The following is a 22324-nucleotide window of genomic DNA, read 5'->3' on the forward strand; positions in this document are numbered from 1 at the left end:
ATTGATTTGATTGCTCTTGACTTTAATCCAATTTGTCTAGCAAACTACATATGTATACATATGATGTATGAAATGTCTGACCATGGAAAAGGCAAGTAGAAACAAACTGTAAGTTTGAAAGCCTATCATGTCTTCTTAGTTTTAAAATATTGTCGAGAGAGCCACAGGAGCGGCCCATGCTGGCCACTTAGAGTTGAAAACGTGGGAGATATTGAATGGGTCCTGCAGTCCCACCAAACTCTGTGAGAGTTTTGAAAGCAGAGCATAGCACAGAAATGACTCCAAGTGGCCTTTTAAGAATGCACATATTTGAAATATCCAAGATTACAGAAGCTAATTGAAATGTTGTGTGTGTGAGTGTGTGTGTGTGTGTGTGTGTGAGAACATTGTTTAGATCACATACTGACTGACGCTTAGGCAGCTGATTATTCTAAGACAATACAGCCGCTTGACTAACTACAAACTCAAATATTCAGTATAAATAAAGCAAAACAAAAGGATTTATGCTTATGATGTAATTTTTTTTTTCCTTTGAATCAATGCATTCATGATTTTTTCACTTTAGTCTTTAATGCACAAAGTTTTACAACGAAGTTTTAAATTAATGAGTTCTAAAGAGTTCTGAAAATGAAAATCTAAACCTTTTGGCAAGTGAGTGATGCATCTTTGTCATATTTCTTCTTAGGAAATGTTGCCAATTCATTTGCCATTGATCCTATCCTGGGCATCATCACTGTGGCAAAGGAGCTGGACCGTAGCAACAAGAACCGTTTTGAGCTAACTGTGAAAGCCTCTGACAAAGGCATACCACCACTTAGTGCTACTGCCTCTGTTGACATAACTGTCACTATTTCTGACAATGCCATCCCTAAATTTTCAGAGAATGAGTTTTCTGCTGAGGTCAGCGAAACTGCTTTGCCTGGAGCCTTTGTAAGTTTGGTTACCGCCAACAGCCAATCATCAGTATTCTATCAGATCAAAGATGGAAATATGAATGGAGCATTTGACATCAACCCCAACTCTGGAGTGGTTGTGACCCATTCGGTTTTGGATTACGAGACTATTCCATCATACAAACTAACCATTCAGGGAACCAACATGGCCGGTCTGGCAAGTAACACTACTCTACTGATTCACTTGAAGGATGAGAATGATAATGCACCTGTATTCATTCAAGATGAGTTCATTGGAATGGTCAGCGAGTCTTCTCCTGTCAACAGTGTAGTCCTCACCAAAGACAACATACCACTTGTCATCCGTGCGTTAGACACTGACCGTGATGCTAACTCGAGGCTGGTCTATCAGATTGTTGAGCCATTTGCCCATAATTACTTTGCTATTGACTCTAGCACTGGTGCAGTTAGAACCATCAGCGAATTGGATTATGAGCAAAGATCTGTGTTTCGCTTTTCTGTTCAAGTCCACGATATGGGAATCCCCCGTCATTTTGCAGAGAAGGCTGCTAACGTGACTATTGAGATCCTGGACATCAATGATTGCCCCCCTCAGTTCAGCCAAGATCTATATGAAACCACAGTATTAGTGCCAACTTTCAAAGGAGTGGAAGTGATCACAGTCAATGCCACAGATGCAGACTCTGGTCCAAATTCAAGGCTGTTTTACTCTATTGTTGAAGGCAATATTGGAGAGAAGTTTAAAATGGACCCGGTCACAGGGGTTATCACTATTCAAAATGTCACTCAGCTTAGAAGCAGGTATGAGCTCAGAGTGAGGGTGTCTGATGGCAGGTTTTCTAAAACAGCTTTAGTAAAAATAAATGTCAGAGAGAATAAGGAGAGTACTCTGAGGTTCACCCAAGAATCTTATAAGGCCTTTGTGCCAGAAAATTCCTCGGAGAAGAAGACTTTAGCTGTAATAGCTGCAGTGGGAAACCAAGTCAATGAACCTTTGTTTTATAGCATTCTGAACCCTGATAAGAGATTCACAATAAGCCGTACCTCAGGAGTACTCTCCTCTACAGGCACACCCTTTAATCGAGAAGAGCAAGGCATATTTGATATTGTGGTCGAGGTGACTAGAGAAGACAAGTCATCCGATGTAGCCCATGTCCTCGTCACTGTGATAATTGAGGATGTCAATGACAACCCACCTGTGTTTGTCAATTTACCCTATCAGGCACTGGTGCAGGTTGACTCTGAGGTGGGTCACGTCATTACAAAAGTGACTGCGGTTGATGCCGATATTGACAGAAATTCTGAGATCAACTACCATCTCCAGGAGCCAAATGAGTTTGTTCAAATCAGCATAGATGGTGAAATCTCACTTACAAAGAAGCTTGAGAAAGACTCCCTTAACACTGAATTTGTAATCACCATTGTAGCCAGAGATGGAGGTGATCCAGCACTTTCCTCATCTGTTGAGGTGCCAATAATGGTTGTAAACAAAGCAATGCCTGTGTTTGAGAAAGCCTTCTACAGTCTGGAGATCCCAGAGAGCATACAGTTACTAACACCTATTGTACACATTCAGGCTAATGACTCAGAAGGCCCTAGAATAGTGTACACAATCACAGAAGGGGACCCTCTCAATCAGTTCTCCATCAATTTCAATTCTGGCGTCATTCAGGTTGTAAAGCCTTTGGATTTCGAGACCCACCCAGCCTATAAACTTAGCGTAAGGGCCACCGACTCGCTAACTGGTGCCAAAGCTGAAGTCTTTGTTGACATAATCTTGGAAGACGTTAATGACAACCCACCTGTGTTCTATACCAAATTGTACAATGCAAGTCTTTCGGAAGCATCGGTGATCGGAACGTCTGTATTGCAAGTCTCAGCTACAGATGCTGACACTGGTAACAACAAAGTGCTCTTTTACCAGATTGTTGAAGATAAAGACAAGAGCTCTTATTACTTTAGCATCGACCGTGACACAGGCACAATCTGGACAACTCAGATGCTTGACCATGAAGAAAAACCCTCACATAAACTGATAATTAGAGCAGTAGATGGTGGAGTGCCTGCCCTTTCCAGTGAGGTCATAGTGTTAATTGATGTAACAGACCTTAACGACAACGCTCCAGTGTTCTCACAGAAAGTCTATGAAGCAACGGTCAGTGAGCTGGCCCCCCGTGGCCACTTTGTCACCCAGGTTCAGGCTTCTGATGCTGACAACTCAGATAGTGGTAAACTTGATTTCTCAATTATATCAGGAAATGAAGGGCAAAACTTTGCTATAGATCCAAAGACTGGGGTTATAGTCATATCAAACCACCGGAAACCCCACATGGAGTCTCTCTATAACATCAATGTGTCTGTATCAGATGGTGTATTCAGAAACTCAGCTATTGTGAAGGTCAATGTTATTAGTGCTAACTTCCACAATCCTACCTTCAACCAGGTGGATTACGTGGTTGAGCTTCTTGAGAACTCACCAGTTGGAACAATGGTGGCTGAGGCTCAAGCGACAGATGAAGACTCTGGCACATATGGACGACTCACCTACCATATAGTCAATGACATTGCTAAAGATAAGTTCTCAATCTCTGAGAATGGAGAGATTTTTACTTTGGAGAGTCTTGACAGAGAGAACACATTGGAGAAAGTGATTCCGATTTCTTTAATTGCTAAAGATGGTGGTGGCAAAGTTGGCTTCTGCACTGTAAATGTGATCTTAACGGATATCAATGATAATGCTCCACAGTTCAGAGCTGCTGATTACAGAGTTAATGTTGTTTCCGACATGCCAAGAGGAACAACCATACTTAAGATTGCAGCGTCCGACATGGATGAAGGTAGTAATGCAGACATCACCTATTCTATTGAAGCGGACACAGACAATGTTGAGGAGAATTTTGAAATCCACCAGTTCAGTGGTGTCATTGTAACAAAGGAAAGCCTCATTGGATTGGAGAACCAGCAATACACGTTTCTTGTGCGAGCAAAAGATGGCGGAAATCCTACCAAGTCCTCTGTTGTTCCTATCTATGTCAGGATTCTTGCTCCCGAGGTCCCAGTGCCAAAGTTCATAGAGTCCCACTACAGATTTGCCATAGATGAAGATCTTCCTCTTGGTTCAGAAATAGATGTCATTCAGGCCGAAAGTGATCAGCCAGTCTTTTACAGCCTGGTGAAAGGGAATACTCCTGAGAGCAACCAGGATGAGGTATTTGTGGTTGACCCCAACTCAGGATCTTTGAAGCTAGAGAAGAAGCTTGACCACGAAAGCACCAAATGGTATCAGCTAACCCTACAAGCACAAAGTGAATATGATGGTAGTAAAGTTGTCTCCGCTGTGGATATTAGTATCCAGGTCAAAGATGTCAATGACAATCGACCGCTCTTTGAGTCAAACCCTTATGAAGCTTTCGTTGTGGAGAATCTTCCAGGTGGCACTTCTGTTATACAGGTAAAGGCCACAGACCTGGACTCAGGCACTAATGGCCATGTGGTTTACAATCTCGATCCCAACCAAGAGACAAGAGACATCGCAGAATTGTTTGCCATCAACAGTGAAACTGGATGGATTACCACATTAAAGGAACTTGACCGTGAGAAGACAAATAAGTACACTGTTTCAGTCTTAGCCACCGACCGTGGAGACAAAGAACAGCTGATGGCCAGTACCAAGGTGGATGTCACAGTGGTAGATGTGAATGACAACCCACCAAGGTTCACAGCAGAGATCTATAAGGGCACAGTAAGCGAAGATGACCCACCTGGTGGAGTCATTGCCATTCTTAGCACTACAGACCTGGACACAGAGGATAATAATAAGCAAATCAGCTACTTTATCACAGGTTAGTCTAATGTTGATTTTGTACTTCTATTTTAATTTTAGTAGTTGCATGCCACCATTATCATTTGAGTTGAATTTAAAAGGATAGTTTAAATTTACTAGTTTAGAATGGAATAATTTATAGTACAAGCAATTCATAATCTGTGGGAAGCCATTCAAAGCTAAAGCAAAATATTCTATGTAGTGCGATTGTCGCATTCTAAGGGATTTTTGTGTAAAGAATACTTAGATACCAAAGAGATTCTAAATTGAAAACTGGATAATTTTCCCAATGATGCTTTTGAAACAAAGTGGGAATGTTTCAGCTCTGGCGATAGTTAATTAGCGCAAACATCGAAGCCAAGCTGGAGATGAGATGAGCCCTTCCTGGCACAGAAAACAGTCTCATTACATCCACTCGTCTTCGCCTGATCGTAGAGTGATGACAGAAATTGGCATAACAAGACACACTGCCATTTATTTACATTGTGTTACTGTTGTGAAGTCCAAGCAAACAAGAAGTGAAGCTTCATAAACTCTGGAGATTATTCATTGCACAGATATCTCACAATAACCTGTGAAATATACACGTTATAAATTAAGTCATTGTTATAGCTACTACACACATACTGCAGGAATCCCCACAAACACACAGTCAATTTATCTGCCATTCATGTTCATTAGTTTGACTGACATTTCTCATGTTTTCTCTCTGAAGGTGGAGACCCCTTGGGGCAGTTTGGCATTGAGCATACTCAAGGTGAGTGGAAGGTCTCGGTGCGGAAACCTCTCGACAGGGAGGAGAGGGACAATTACTTGCTGAACATTACAGCCACTGACGGGACCTTCACAGCCAAGGCTATAGTTGAAGTCAAGGTCTTGGATGCCAATGACAACAGCCCAATTTGTGAGAAGGTATGAATGTTAGTTTTGTGTGTATGTGTGTGTGGGAAGTGTATTGCTGCAAAATGTCATGTAGTCTGATTCTGTCAGTTAAGGGGAGGGCGCTGCCTACCCGCTGTGCATGCTAAATGGGACGAGACTTAGAGAGAAAGAGAGAATGTCAGGAGGGATTTGAAAAGGTCCTTATGTGAAATGCAGCATTTAAGAAACAAAGAGAGCGATTTTGCACTGTGAGAGGGTTTTGTGAGGGCTAATGTGCTTCTTTTACGTATTGTGTTCCATTTTGAATAATGTTAATTTAATAGAACTCCTGTGGTGAAAATCTTTTAGCCCTCTTTTCAATTTGGCTTTACAATTACCACCAAACTCTTCCTCTTTCCTTTCGTTTCTCTCTTCTTTTTGGCCCTATCATCCCATTTGTGAAGTCACTTCTGCTTGTCACATGTCTCCCTTTCTGTTGTTTGCAGTCATTTTATATGGAAAGCGTCCCGGAGGACTCCCCTGCCGGTAGGCTGATCCTGCAGGTCTCCGCCACAGATGCCGACATCCGTTCCAATGCACAAATCTCCTACGAGCTGCTAGGGCCTGGATCAGAGCACTTTAGCATAGACTCTGAGACAGGTATGCATTCGTATTTGCATGTGCATGTCAAATAGGTCAAATGTACCTTGTAAAATGTTGTGTGTATTTGATTGTGTGTGCTCATGACCCTACTCAAACTCATTCACTATTGCACAGTGACTGGGTCCTCAGCAGGGTCAATATGTATTATAAACTTTCTCAAAGCTATAGTATTATTGTGCATTTTTGTGCATTGTAAAGCCTTAGAAAGGAAAAATAATATAAATATATATTTTAAAATGTGCATATTTATATACACAACTGTTCAAAAGTTTGGGGTCAGTAAGATTATGAGTAGTTCAGCAAGGAAGCATTAAATTGAGCATAAGTGACAGTTACAATTGTTACAACAGATTTCTGTTTCAAATAAATGCTGTTCTTTTAAAGTTTAATTAAAAAATTCTGAAGGAGGTTTAGTAATAAGATATTAAGCAGTACTGTTTTCTACATTTGATAACAATAAAAAAAAAAATGTTTCATGAGCACCAAATCAGCATATTATAATGATTTCAAAAAGATCATGTGACACTGAAGACTGGAGAAATTATGCTGAAAATTCAGCTTTAACATCACAGGAATAAATTACATTTTATAATATATTAAATTAGAAAGTGGTTACTTTAAATTTGAAATATAAATTAAATATAAGTTCAATATTTAACAGTATTGCTGTTTTAATGTATTTATAATCAAATAAATGCAGCCTTGATGAACTTCTTTCTACCATATTCTTTCTCAACATTAAAAAAAATCTTACCAAGCCCAAACTTTTAAACAGTAGTTCTAAGACCACTCAACAACCAGACAAAAACATGCCACATACACAGAACATTTTCAGTACCATTTGCTTTTGCCTGCAGTCAAACACATCCCATTTAAAACCATAATGATTTCTAATTTAATTACTTGTATAATTCCAGAGAAGAATGTACACCCTTGGGCTTTCATTGCTGTTTTACAGTTAATACCACAGAATTCTGTTTCTGATGTTATTCTTTTACATTTTTTTTTTACTTGCCTGTTTTATTCATACAAACATACTCAGACAAAATATTTTAATAAACATTTCAGCAAGTGTTACCCCACTTCAGCTATTAACTCTAGTCAACTGTCTCTCAACTGTGTGAATTAAACATTGGTTCCAGGCGGTAAGAGAGCAGAAATCAAAAGTGGGTTTGTGACAGCGTCACACTGCTACAACACAAAAGCTATTGTAAAGGCGCTACTCACTGGCTCTTTGATAACACTGAGTGTGAAGGCAGGGAATGCTGGCACACAAACTGAAGGAGCGCTACTGTTCTTCTGTGTGGGTTTAGTGTGCACGGAGGGTTTTCTTCGCTTTTTTTCCCCTTCGTTCCATCATGGAAAAGAAGAGGAGCATTATAGCAAGTTAGCAGTGCCAAGAGTGCTCTCGTCCGAGCCAACTAGACCCCTGAAAGTTGGCGGCTGCTTTTCCAAGGGTGACTTTCCCTTTCCTTCTTTTCTCACTCAGCTCACTCTCCGAGCAGCCTATTTGCTATTTCTCACCATCCCTCTCCTCTTTAATATTTTCTATTTCTTAAAGCCGCTCAGTGCAAGGATGATTTTAGCTCCCCTCGAGGGGAAACTTTTGGACACCCTGCATTCATTCCTTCTTGAGATGTGCTCCAGCTAAAAGGTCGACACCAAACAGCTGGCACACAAAAGTGCAGTTTTAAATTAGTGACCACTTCTCTGGCTTGCAGAAATTATTAGGTCAGATCATTTTCTCATGACAGAGACGACTGTCTCCCTCACTCGCTGCTTTTCTTTTAAGGGCGTTCTTAGAGTGTCCTCTTGACTTGACAGATGAGAGAGTTTGAAGTGGATTTGGATTGTATCTTGTTCATTAGTGCAGTGCCAGCTGATGTTCAAAATTCACTCCCCATCAATCATTTTGGATGTTTTTTTAGCAAGCGACAACTATAATAAATATACATAAAGCAACTTTGCGGACATGAAAAATGAGAGAGCAGTAAACTATTTGTGTGTGTTAGCAGCATCAGGGTGCATACAAACTAACTTTTATGCTAATTCACAGAATGTTGCAAATGAGTTAAAGGGTTTGTTCTCCCAAAAATGAAAATTCTGTCATCATTTACTCATTAACCTTCTGTTGTTCCAATCTCATAAGACTTTCATTCATCTTCAAAATACAAATGAAGATATTTTTAATGACACCTGAGAGATTTCTGTCCCTCCACTAATAGTACATGCAACCAAAACTTTGACAACTTCAAAAAGTTCATAAAAACATTGTTTATGATGAACGAATACAATTTGGGCTTTTATGCACATATTACTATTGATCAATGAACACACAAAGATCACATTAAAAAAAATATATCTTCATTTGAGTTTCGATGATGATCAAAGTCCTATGCGTTTGAAATGATATGAAGGTGAATAAATAATAACAGAATTTCAATTAAAAGGTTTGCAAAGTCAGTGGAAAATGCAGAGGTTCATTAAAAGTAAAACACTGTTGTGCGACCAAAAGTTAAAAATTTTTTGATGCAACAGATTCTGACAGTTATGACCAATTTTGGACCAATGAGAATTCATAATGGGCAGGGCTACTTCTTTTGAGACATTCTTGTCACATCTGATTAGGACACAGTGTAAAGTGTTTTTGTTTTATCAGGCGAATTGAAAACACTTCTCCCTCTGGATCGCGAGGAAGTGGAAGTGCACAAGATGAAGGTGCGTGCTCTGGATGGAGGCGGACGCTTTTGTGAAGCGGAAGTTGAAATCACAGTCGAAGATGTCAATGACAACGCTCCACAGTTCTCCTCTGACCCCTACACCTTCACTGTGTTTGAGAACACCGAGATAAACACACCCGTGGCTCGCCTGTATGCCTCGGACCTGGACACAGGTAAGATCTCCAGTATCCAGTACAATGATATATTTATGTCACTATTGAATGTGCTTTTAAGTGTGTTTCCCAAGATATTCTCCAGTTTTGCAACAGTATGGCCTGTCGGCTGTGGTAGCACATTAGAGAGGTTACTAGCACACAGATATATGACGTTCTCAGTCAAACAGGGCAGCACCTTTAATCTGAGAGAACACAAACCTCTCTGTTTTTCTGTCTCTTTAATTCACTTCGACTCAATTTGCTCCAATTTCCATTTGCATGGATTCCTCTCTTATCTTCCTTTTGTTCTGTACTCTCTATCCTCAAACAGACACATTGTGTGCTTCGTGTATATTCCAGACTCTATTTCGCTTAAGCCCAGCCTAAACACAATCAATCTATGATTCTTGCTTCATTTTTCAGCATAAGTGCCACAACATTCAGATCACCAGTTGCTTTTTGAAAGCCCCTGATGTGGTAAAACTCTGTAGACTGCATCCGTGACATATTTTACCTACACTTACAATGAAAGTCTATGGTACTCCTCTATAATAGCTGCACCGTAAACTTGAAATGATCATAAGAGGTGGTTTATTCAATGATCTATAGACTTACATCATACTGAACTGTCATGAAGCAGCTGCATTCCAGTAATTTAGTCTGAAACTTTGTAAAAGACAAGAGATTGTGTTAACTGGCTATAATGAGTGAGTGTGTCTTGATAGATAGGATTGTACTAGCAAGCCACAAATGAGGCTTACTCAAAAATGCATTAGAGGGATTAGTGTACTCTATCTTCATCTTGTTTGTTTGTTCATGTGTGCTTTCCCCAATACAATAAGTGGCACTCACTCACACTTCTTAATATGCAGCACAGGACCAGAGGTTTCACCACTGAATCCTTTGTAGGATGAATTTATAAGTCATTATAATTGAGCAAATGAGATGGAGACACAGTCGAACTATAGGTTCTTGCAAATCATTATGACTGCTGGAGGCTTTGCCATTGATTTGAAAGCGGTTTAATTTGTGAAATGTATTGATCTGTTGGCTATCTTTATGAATTATTTTCCTTTCTTAGTAAGAATTATGATCATATTTCAGTGTATGTATAATTACACTACCATTCAAAAGTTTAGGGTCAGTAAGATTTTAAAAAAAAAAAAAGAAAGAAAAGAAAAGAAAAAGAAATTAATATTTTTATTTTGCAGTGATGAGTTACATTTTCAAAATTGACAGTAAGGATTTTATAATGTTACAAAAGATTTTAAATAAATTCTGTTCTTTTGAACTTTCTATTCATCAAAGAATCCTGATGAATCAGAGAATGTATTCCTGTATTTTAGATCAATTAATTGCAGCCTTGGTATATGTGTCAGACAATCAGAATCAGTTCAACAATGCTGTGGTATAATTTGTACTAAACTGATTCCTTTTTTTTTTGAGTGATAAAACAAGATAAAAACATCTTAAATGTCTATATTAATTTCATTATGCTTTGTTTAGGTTCTAACGCAGAGATCCTCTATTCACTGCTGGACTCTGCTGATGGTGTGTTCTCCATTGACGAGGACACGGGCGTCGTACGGCTCGATCGTCCTCTGGACCGTGAGCTCCAGTCGCTCTACACCCTCCGTGCCCGCGCCACCGACCGTGGTTCCCCGCGCCGTCTCTCCTCTTTCACAACCGTCAGTGTTTCCATCTTGGATATTAACGACAACCCTCCAGTCTTTGAGCGGCGCGAGTACACTGCTACCATTGCTGAAGACATCCCGGTGGGCAGCCAGGTGTTGCGGGTACACGCAGCCAGCCGAGACACAGAAGCAGGCGCAGAGATTACATACTCCATTATCAATGGAAACGAGAGAGGAGCGTTCCGCATCGACCCCCAAACAGGTAAACACAGCAGCTTTGGCAAACTTTTGAGATCCCTGCAGCACTTGAGGATTCCAATAGAGAAAATATGATGCCTAAAATGGTGAACTATGTAGCATCTATGAAGCTCCCAAATCCTCATTGCATTCATACAAAACAAAGAACTTGGAGTGCTTCACTCAAATATAACACCCACAATATACACTCACATTCCTTTTTTACTTTAAAGGGAAAGTTCACACAAAAATGAAAATTCTGTCATCATTCATTCACCCTCATGTTGTTTCAAACCTGTAAGACTTTCGTTCATCTTCGGAAGACAAATAAAGATATTTTTAATGAAATCAGCGATTTCTGTGCCTCCATTGACAGCTACGCAACTACCACTTTGACGCTTCAAAAAGTTCATAAAGAGATCGTAAAACTAATCCATATAAATTGAGCGGTTTTGTCCAAATTTTCTGAAGAGACACAATCACTTTATATAATGAGCAGACTGAATTTAGGCTTTTATTCACATATAAACATTGATCAGCGAACATAAACAGAAGCTCAACCGAACCTATGTGACCCGCGAGAACAAACCTCATTGGTTCTTGTGGAAGCTCATACTTGCTGCGTAACACATGAGAATGAACCTCATTGGTTCTCGCACATGAAGTGAACATGCTTGAGCTTTTGTTTACCATAATTGATGTGTGCATTGATGAATGTTCATATGTGAATAATAACCTAAATTAAATTTGTTCATCATATAAAGCAATTGTGTCTCTTCAGAAAATTTGGACTAAACTGCTCAGTTCATATGGATTAGTTTTACGATATCTCTATAATTTTTTTTGAAGTGTCAAAGTGGTAGTTGCGTAGCTGTCAATGGAGGGACAAAAAGCTCTCAGATTTAATTAAAATATCTTCATATGTGTTCTGAAGATGAACAAAAGTCTTACAGGTTTGGAATGACATGAGGGTATTTATTCATTCATTTATATATTTTGTTTAATTATTTGTAAATATTTCGTTATTTAGTGAGGTTTTTATTTACTCTCATTGTCCTTTTCCTCCCAGGCGGTGTCTTTGTTATCGAACATTTGGACTATGAAACAGCACATGAGTTTTATCTAACAGTGGAGGCTACAGATGGAGGCACACCATCACTCAGCGACATGGCCACAGTGAACATCAACCTGACTGATGTAAACGACAACAGCCCCATCTTCAACCAAGACATCTACTCAGCTGTGATCAGTGAAGACGCAGATCTGGGAAAGACTGTTCTCACTGTAAGTCATTGGCTTCTCTTTCTGAAGCACTTCTGATTTTATTCACCGGTCTGTGTGTTACATCATCTGCTAGAATCAACACAGAGAAAAGAACACACACACTAAACAAACACAGTCCAGTGTCAAACCGGAGCTTGGCGACTCACCCCAATCTTTAATCTGTAGTCTTCTCTCTCACTCTGGTCATTTATTAGAGATGTTCATGTCTTATCATGCTGAATATAAATTGTCAGTGTGAAAGTGAGGCTTTGATACCCAGCTCTGTTTCACTTGCGTGCCTTCTGATTTCCCTCGAGGGTCTCAGCCAATAGTTACTGACTCACGAAGCAAGGACGAAAGGCGGGGGTGTTGCATACCTGAGTCCGTGGCAATCTTTGTCTTAACCAGGTGTGTGTTTCTGTGTGTGAAGGTCATGGCCGACGATGCAGATGGTCCATCCAGTAATCAGGTGCGCTTTTCTATCATTGATGGCAATCAAGGCAGTCCTTTCACCATCGACCCTGTCAGAGGAGAGGTCAAGGTGGCTCGGCAGCTCGACAGAGAGAAGGTACAAAACACTCAGGTGTCTCTGCAGCAGGTGCATTGACAGTCTGTTGCTGAAACATAATAATGACATTTGGTTTTGTTTGTTTTTTAGACTTCAGGTTACACGTTGACTGTGTTGGCCTCTGACAACGGAAGCCCGGCTCGATCCAGCAGCGCTACGGTCAATGTAGACGTCTCAGACATAAATGATAACCCACCTCTCTTCTCTCAGGCCAACTACAGCATCATTATTCAGGTCTGAGTCCTCAAAGGAAATGATACAGTGATTTCATTGCCAGTAATTTCACTCCAATGCCTGTTTATCTTAAGGAAGTCCAGTTCCACTGGTTTAGAGTCATGGTTTGGGGTCAATAGACACCAGTCAGATGCATTTCACATAGGACATATTCAAAAACAGCTGGATGGAGAAACAGAATTCTTTATATTGTCCTAACATTGCAACACTGATGACATGAGACTGAAAAAAATGTACAATGTTGTTATTGTCAGCTAAAAATAATCTACAACTATAAAAAAAAAAATCATTTTCATTAATTGAAAAAAGCTGAATTAAAATGAAAAATGTCTACTGTCATAAAAAATAAATTAAATCTAAATACATTTTAAAAATAAATGAAAATGGCAAAAGCACATAATAAAATTACCAAAACTTAAACTAAAATTAATATGAGAAAACAAAATCTAAAAATAAAAGCTAATTTGAAATATTAATACTTTTATAGTATAAAAATAATGCTAAGGTAACACTGAAACTGTATATAAAATCAACCATCTTGACCCATTCCTAGACAGAACCCAAAAAAAAAAAAAAAATAACATTAACCAGTAACATTATAGTCTACTTTTACTGGTGCAATCAAATATCAATGGATAAATGTCCCTCTCTATATTATTTCCCAAGGATTATTGTATTTCATGCTGAAATTCATCATTGTGGAAGTTAAATGCATTGCGAATACCATTTCCATTTGCCTTTGAAACGTTGCTCTAAAAACTATAATTAGTCACCAGAAATGCCTGTGCTTGCTGGCACATATAAAATATAATCATAGCTTCTCAATTTAAGTTGTAAGAAATGTGTAACATGCCAAATTTGCCTTAAGTGTAAAAAAAAAAAAAAAGTGTGAATGTTGTAGGTCTATGTTATAAAACCTTTAACACTTTCTGCATATGTTGTATAGGAGAACCAGCCAGTTGGTACCAGTGTTCTCCAGCTGACTGTGTCTGACCGTGATGCCTCCCACAATGGACCTCCTTTCACGTTTGCTATCATAAGTGGGAACGAGGGCAACGCCTTCCACATCACTCCTCAGGGTGTCCTGGTCTCCGCAGAAATGCTGAGCCGCCAGACCCAAGAGTTCTACCTCCTACAGGCCCAGGTGAGACCTCAATCTCTCTCTCTGATTCTCCAACTCTAACTGAAGCTGTAGGGGTCTTGTTCAGTTTTCATTGGAAGTCTGAAGGGATAGATGAGCAATAGAGCTGAGGTGAAGCTTGTTCAGTATTCCCCGCACAGGCCAGGCATGCACTTCGAGTAAGACGAAGGAGCAAGCATGAAAAGCAGAGGAGTGGACCTGTAAGGAAATAATTACAGCAGTCTCTTTCCCAGTCACCCCCTCTTTTGGGTGTTCTGTTGTAAAAAATCTTATTCTGACCAATAGAATAGAAGAATAGAAAGTTCAAAAGAACAGCATTTATTTGAAATAAATGGTAATAGGGTGAATAGGAGGCACTGGTCCTCACTTGTTTTATCTCAGCCAAAAGAGGTTTAAATTTAAATCTAATGATGTACACATGTTTCTGTGATGGGTAGGTTTAGGAGTAGGGGTTGTGAAATAGGTGATAGAAAATATCATGACCTGATAGAAAACCAATGGAAGTCTATGCAATGTCCTCACTAAGATAGCAAAACAAACCTGTGTCTGTGTGTGTGTGTGTGTGTGTGTGTGTGTGTGTGTGTGTGTGTGTGTGTGTCTGTGTGTGTCTGTGTGTGTCTGTGTGTGTCTGTGTGTGTCTGTGTCTGTGTGTGTGAGAACTGAGAAATTAGCTGGGACTCAAATAGTCTGTTGTGCCAAGAATAAATTCAGGCTCAAGTGCTCCCTCTACTGACCATGACTGCCACTTATTATCAGCCTCTCTATGCAGAAGGTTCAAAGCCGTTTTGCCCTTAATACTCAATTACACTTCAAACAGCTGACTTCATAATTTGGCACCATATGTTGGAAGACTAATAATCGATTGTTTTAGATAATGTTTATGATGCATGCTGTTTTGTGCTGTAAAGTGAGATACATCATAGGTGGCTGTGAAAACAATTACTTTAAATACTCCTTTCTGAGCTCTTTCTGTAAATACGTAATAGTGCTTGCTAAAGAAAACATCACTATTACTATTATTTAAAATTAGGGTTAAAAAAAACTTAACAAAGATCATCATCACAGAGCTGACACTTTCTGGCACACATGGTCTTCTCTTTGGGGCTTTCTTAATGAAGGCAAATGCCTGCTTAGATCATGTTAGTTAGTGGATGTTGTCAATGCTGCCTTGAGATTCTGCTACCATTGTTGTGGTATTGAAAATCAAAGAAAAAATTAAAAGGAAAAAAAAAAAACATAAAACCTTATGTTTAAACATTGACATCTAAGTATGAAACTAAACTTCTAATTGTTGCGATTCTGTTGACTCTTTTACCCTAGGTAACGGACAGCGGTCGACCACCGTTGGTCTCCACGGCGTTTGTGAGTGTTCGTTTGATTGAAGAGAGCATCTACCCTCCTGTCATTCTTCCCCTGGACATATTTATCACCACTGCAACAGACGAATATTCAGGTGGGGTTCTGGGTAAAATCCACGCCACCGATCAGGATGTTTACGACACTCTAACTTACAGTCTCGTGCCCGATAGTTCCTCCACCTCCGAAAACTCTGGCCTCTTCTCTGTCTCCCCTGCCGATGGGAAACTCGTGGCCCGTGGGAATCTGGATGCTGGTCAGTACGTCCTTAACATTACAGTGACAGATGGTCGCTTTACCGCAGCTGCCCGAGTCAATATTCACGTACGGCAGGCAACGGCGCAAGCGCTCGATAACTCCATTGCGGTGCGTTTCTCTGCAATAGCACCAGAGGAGTTTATTGGAGATTATTGGCGCAACTTTTTGCGGGCTTTGCGGAATATCGCCGGTGTCAGACGTGGAGATGTACAGTTAGTCAGCTTGCAACCTGCTGCTGATGCGTCCGGTGACTTGGAAGTGCTTCTAGCTCTAGAGAGGTCAGGAAGCCCATTCCAGCCCCAGGAAGTGGTGTACAGGAAGCTGAACGCCTCAGTTGGGGTAATCGAAGAGATGACTGGAGTCCGTATTGTGCGAGTTGTAAAGAAACTCTGTGCCGGTTTGGACTGTCCGCTTAGTTACTGCCAAGAGACGGTTTCTTTGGAGACGGGAGCAGTGTCGGCCTACAGCACGGCCAGGATTAGTTTTGTTACTCCACGTCATATGCGCACATCCAAATGTCTCTGCGAAGGTAAATATACAGACACGAAATATTCCAAAAATGTATTTCACTTCCAGTCTAGAGTCATGTTAACCCTTTATGTTTGATTATAGGAGCTGAGTGTCCTGTCTTGAGTAAACTGTGTGAGGGGAGCCCTTGTCCTGATGGCATGGAGTGTGTAGAAGACCCCATGAGCACCAAATTCAGATGCATCTGTCCTGAAGGAAAACAGGATGAGTGCTCTGGTATGAACACACATTTCTTTGCTGTCATACACTCTTTATTAAAGCACCTTATTAAAATACCATCCTTCTATTAGTAGTACTTGCTAAGTCAAGTTTTCAATCATGCTCAAATTAAACTTCTGTACATTGTCCTGCTGTATTTGTGCTACGGGCAACACATTTTTTTTTTTTTAGATTGATAGAATGATAAGGCGAATTCACACTGCACCGACCAACGCAGACAGTCACCAGATTACAGCATGTCACCTCTCAGACATCCTAATTCTGATTCAGCATGTTTAATCAGCGAAAACCAACTCCAACAGACGCCAACAGACCCAGATGGGGGTAACGCACTAACAACAAAACCCGACGAAGTGTCTGTTGCCGTCTGTCAGTGCGGTGTGAATTGGCCTTTAGCAGTATCAAATGGAACTGATGATGTCATTGCATACTGTGTCATTTTCCTCATGAAATGAAAATTGCATTAAACATTTATTTTTGGGTGTGGACATTACGATAACATCACTTTTTTTGGTTTGTTCTCTGTGTTATAGAGCGTCAGTCCTTGACATTCAGTGGAAATGGATATGCACGGTACAGGCTGATGGAGAACGAGAATAAAGAAGAAATGAAGCTGTCCCTCAGACTGAGAACGTACTCCACCCATGCTACTGTCATGTACGCCAAAGGCACAGACTACAGCATACTGGAGGTGAGTGTGTACTCTTAACCCCCTCAATCCTTCCAAAAAAAGAAGAGAAAATAGGGAGTTATTCTGGAGCTGGGAGAAGAGAGGGGAGCTCTTTCTCACGCATTCCACTTTGGTGAGGGAAAACCACACAACTGACAGATAGAGCAAAGGAGTCTGGGACTGAAATGCAAGTGGTGTCATCTCCCTGCTGTTACATTATAATAATGTGTGGCATCATTCCTCATTTCATCTTTTTTTTTTTTTTTTTTTAACTGTCTGAATACTCCAATATCACACCTAAAGTACTTCCCAGATTCATCTTTTTGGCTGTTTAATAATAACTAATAAACTGTCTATTTGGACATCGGTTTTTATAGGCACACATTTTTGGGTGTCATAAGCTTGTTTTCTGTCCAAAAATGATGCTGACACAAAATATGCCCAAAAATGTTGCACGGGCTTTGGGTTGCTTTATAGGTTTTCAGACACTCATTTAAATTCATTCGAATAACTTAATGGACAGGTTTGCTTGAGCTGATTCCGATTCGTTATTTTATATATTATTCATTTATTTTTTGGGGGGAAAAAAACACATTTTTAAATATTTTTTGAACTAAAGGAATCTCTACAGAATGACTTTTGATTGGTAACATTTGAAAATTGTGTGCATAACATTTTATGTTTTTAAAATTGTTTTTGTAAATATTATAATTATATTTTTAAAGTTATTTTTTTTTTATTTTTATATATTTATATTTAATAATAATCATAAATGATTTAAAATAATATTTTTAAAAAAATGACTAATAATAGGCTTATGGTAGATTTGAGAGACTACTTTTTTTAACTTTACCCCAGATGTATGTGATTGTTGATCAGCATAGGGTCAGCATGAAAGACTAAACTATGTGTGTTTGTTTCAGATTGTGAACGGCCGCCTACAGTACAAGTTTGACTGTGGCAGTGGACCTGGTGTGGTGTCTGTGCACAGTACCCAGGTCAGTGACGGACAATGGCACACGGTTTCACTTGAGGTAGACGGCAACTACGCCAGACTGGTCCTGGATCAGGTCCATGCTGCATCCGGCACAGCTCCAGGCACTCTCCGCACCCTTAACCTAGACACCAGCATGTTCTTTGGGGGTCATGCACGGCCGGCGTCCGGCTCAGGAAGACTTGTAGCCAATGGGCTGCGGGGTTGTCTGGAGGGGATTGTGTTTAATGGGAGGGAGCTGCCACTGTCTCAGGTTCGAGGGGTTCACTCAGTGCTGGAGGAGTTGGTCGAAGCGGCTCCTGGATGCAGCTTGGCTCCTCCAGTCCAGGGATGCTCCAGTAACCCCTGCACCAATGGAGGCACATGTTCATCTCTGCCTAATGGAGGTATGTGTGGTGTTTTTTTGGATTTGAATCATTGTGGTTGGTTATATATAGGACTGACTAATAATGCTGTGCTCTAATGTGCTGTTGTAGGATATTTCTGTAAGTGCACTGCTGCGTTCATGGGTACTCACTGTGAAGTTACTATCAGCCCCTGTGCTTCTAATCCCTGCCTCTATGGAGGCACATGTATCCCACAAGGAGGAGACTTCTACTGCCAGTGCAGAGGACAATACTCTGGCCAACGGTAAGAGCATATGCACACATGACCCCAGAAGTTATTCAGACACTTAGCCAACACTTATATATTCATGAATTTAATTACATTAGATAACAATATCACATCATACTGCATCTGCAAACAAATGAGGCGAGGTCTTGGTGGTTTTTAGTAGATGTAGGTGCAGATTCATGGTATTATCTATAGACATGTTCCAAGTTCAGAAAACTTTTCTGTATTTTCAAATAGTGTTCAGACTTTTTTGTTTTAATTATGAACATTAATATTTTATTTTGTTTGATAACTTGAACTTTTTTAATATAAATGATTTGCTCTAAATGCTATCAATTTTGATATTTTGTGCAGTGACATTCATATATTTTTAAGAGTGGCTTAAGTGTCCTGATATTTTTGGGGCAGCTGTACACTGTTGGAATACACACATATTCATTATTCTCTATATGTGACTGTTTTAGCAGATACATTTGTTTACTTGTCATGCTTTTTCTTTTTAAATATGTTAAATCACTCATTTGTACCTAATACTTAATACCTAATTAAAATTAAAATAATTAGACAAACGAAGAAGAACAGGATGTAGTGCAAAGTAAAATTTTAAAGTTTGATATTTCATTAAATTTGTTCTTTTTCAATTTTAATGACATTGTGTATACTCCAGATATGTAACCAAATAAAAGTAAGCTCCGTCAATATTTTCATTAATTAAACTTCATTTATATGCATAAGTCTGACACTCAAACTTAAGGAAAATACTTCAGAGATCCATGCGGCATTCTCAGTAATTCCTGTTAAATTGGAAATTTAATCAGTAGCTTTGGGAGGCAATGTGATTGGTAATCAGATTTAATTTAGCAAGACAGAATCAATTTTCTTTTTGAGAAGTTTCAACTGCAATTAAAAACTATCAAAACACAGTTCTTCGTATTTAAAGTTTATCTAAACTTGTGCGTGTGTGAATTTTCTTACTGACAATTTGGCTCATTTTAATTTTCTATCAGGTGTCAGCTGGGTCCATACTGCACAGATAACCCGTGTAAGAACAGCGGCAAGTGTATCGATAGCCTGGATGGTCCTGTTTGTGAGTGTGAACCAGGTTTTCAAGGAGACAGGTAAATCTTTTGATCCGTCTTATGAACCAATGAGACTTGAACGAATAACAATATATATAATGTGAGGAAATGACATAATGAAGCACTTCTTTATGAGATGTTGTATCTCTTGAGATGTACTTAGATGGGACTTTTTAAATCTTTATACACTACTATTTGAGGTTTTTTTTTTTTTTTTTTTTTTTTTTTTATAGCAAGGATGCATTAAATTGATCAAAAGTGATAGTAAAGACACTTATAATATTATAAAAGATTTCCATTTCGAACAAATGCTGTTCTTTTGAATTTATATTCATCAAAGAATCGAATAAATTTGAATTAGTGTCCTTAAAGATATTAAGCAGCGCAACCGTTTTCAACATTGATAATAAGACATTTTACTTGAGCACCAAATCAGCATATTAGAATGATTTCTGAAGGATCATGTGACACTGAAGACTGCAGTAAAATTCAGCTTTGCCATCACATGAATAAATTACATTTTAAAATATTAAATAATAAAAAAATCATAATATTACTATTTTTGCTCTATTTTTATCAAACAAATGCAGCAATGGTGAGCATAAGAGACTTCTTTCAAAAACATTACCAACTTCAAAATCTTACCGACGATGCCATGTTTGTGTGTGTTTATGTGTTTAGGTGCCTCAGTGATGTAGATGAGTGTCTGAAGAACCCTTGTGGCAATGGTGGTCACTGCCAGAACACATACGGCTCCTTCAACTGTAACTGCTCCACGGGCTACAGTGGGGGGCATTGTGAACTCCGTTCTGAAATCCGCAACGAATTTGTCTCCACCTCTTGGAACATCGGCCTGGAGGAAGTAATCGGAATTGTCGTTTTCGTCGCCAGCATCTTCCTTCTTGTCCTACTCTTTGTCGTGATTCGGAAACGCATTTGTCGGCGCTCAAAATCCAAATCTGATGATGAGGACAAGCTCAGGGTAGGCTCGGGGGCCCCACACACTTTCCTCCAGCGGCCGTACTTCGACTCCAAACTCAACAAGAACATCTACTCTGACATCCCACCCCAGGTCCCCGTACGGCCCATTTCCTACACACCCAGCATTCCAAGCGACTCCCGCAACAATCTAGACCGTAACTCCTTTGAGGGCTCGGCCATACCAGAACACCCAGAATTCAGCACATTCAACCCTGACTCTGTGCACGGGCACAGGAAGACGGTGGCTGTCTGTAGTGTAGCGCCTAACCTGCCGCCTCCCCCACCCTCCAACTCAGTGTCTGACAGCGACTCCATACAGAAGCCCAGCTGGGATTATGACTACGATGGTACGGAGACCCATCTGTAATCCAAATGTTGTGTATGTGACTTGTAAGACAATCTATTACATGGGCTCAGTAAGTAAGCTTCTGTGACTGTTTTCTTCTCCTCACAGCTAAAGTAGTGGACTTGGACCCATGTCTAAGTAAGAAACCGGTGGAGGACAGTGCCTGTCACCCTTATAACACCCGAGGCAGCATGTCTGAGGTCCACTCTCTCAGCTCCTTCCAGTCCGAGTCCTGTGACGACAATGGTACGTTTGCTTTTACTCAGATGTTTGCAGTTAAACTGCAAATTATAAGTGAAATACTTGACGTTTTTATGCCTTTTTTATACAGATATCAGAATTATTTATATAGCATGTTTCCTTGTAACAAGATGAAAAAAATATTGTGGAAATAAAACGTCTTTAGACAGAAAAGGCTATGTTTGGAATGGAGCACAGAGCACTAGTGTACTGCATATTATTCTGTGATACATACACACAGTATACATTGAATGCTGTCTACTAATTTAAAAAAATAATTGTGTGCAAAGAAGTAGATGTAAAAAATTGTTTCAAATAGTAGGATGCTACTTTAGTGTGAACAGTAGTAGCCATAGCCTAACTGCAAACTCATCTTACAGCGAAATTTGCTGTTGTGACAAGGGTACTTTTTGAATTCCTTTCTTCTCTGTGACAAGCCAGCCCAGGATTAGTTCACTTTCAAATGAAAACTACCTAAAGCTTTACTCACCCTCAAGCCATCCTAGGTGTATATGACTTTCTTCTTTCTGATGAACACAATCAGAGATATTTTAATAAATAAATATAATGCCAGTGAACAGGGGTCACAAGTATGAGCTGAAGAAAGTGCTTCCATCCACCTCCATCCATCATAAACATACTCCACACTCTGGGTGGTTAATAAAATCCTGAAGCGAAGCGATTCGTTTGTGTAAAAAAAAAAAAAATCCATATTTAACAAGTTATGAAGTAAAATATCTAGCTTCCGCCAGACCACCTTCTGTATTCAAGTTACGAAGAAAGAGTAAACTGCCGTTGTGTCAGTTACACTTTTTTCCGTAAGTT

At 39.7% G+C, this 22324-nt stretch overlaps 1 protein-coding gene across 10 annotated transcripts in view; it reads left to right on the plus strand.

Annotated features, from left to right (window-relative positions):
* The window catches only part of fat1a (FAT atypical cadherin 1a), an 88961-nt gene that overhangs the window by 60954 nt on the left and 5683 nt on the right, over positions 1–22324 (plus strand). For all 10 annotated transcript variants that reach the window (XR_007931362.1, XR_007931357.1, XR_007931373.1 and 7 more), the window contains 17 exons: positions 686–4756; positions 5453–5649; positions 6105–6258; positions 8921–9154; positions 10643–11032; positions 12077–12291; positions 12701–12838; positions 12929–13072; positions 14019–14216; positions 15534–16356; positions 16440–16571; positions 17108–17265; positions 18168–18624; positions 18715–18868; positions 19861–19971; positions 20614–21260; positions 21368–21505. Coding sequence is in view for 7 of the 10 variants with exons in the window: in XM_051903939.1 (XP_051759899.1) it covers positions 686–4756; positions 5453–5649; positions 6105–6258; positions 8921–9154; positions 10643–11032; positions 12077–12291; positions 12701–12838; positions 12929–13072; positions 14019–14216; positions 15534–16356; positions 16440–16571; positions 17108–17265; positions 18168–18624; positions 18715–18868; positions 19861–19971; positions 20614–21260; positions 21368–21505 (8361 nt within the window). In the remaining 3 variants the exon portion in view is untranslated. The remainder of the gene's footprint in view (positions 1–685; positions 4757–5452; positions 5650–6104; positions 6259–8920; positions 9155–10642; positions 11033–12076; positions 12292–12700; positions 12839–12928; positions 13073–14018; positions 14217–15533; positions 16357–16439; positions 16572–17107; positions 17266–18167; positions 18625–18714; positions 18869–19860; positions 19972–20613; positions 21261–21367; positions 21506–22324) is intronic.

This window comes from Ctenopharyngodon idella, chromosome 1 (assembly GCF_019924925.1).
Source record: "Ctenopharyngodon idella isolate HZGC_01 chromosome 1, HZGC01, whole genome shotgun sequence".
Classification (NCBI taxonomy): domain Eukaryota; kingdom Metazoa; phylum Chordata; class Actinopteri; order Cypriniformes; family Xenocyprididae; genus Ctenopharyngodon; species Ctenopharyngodon idella.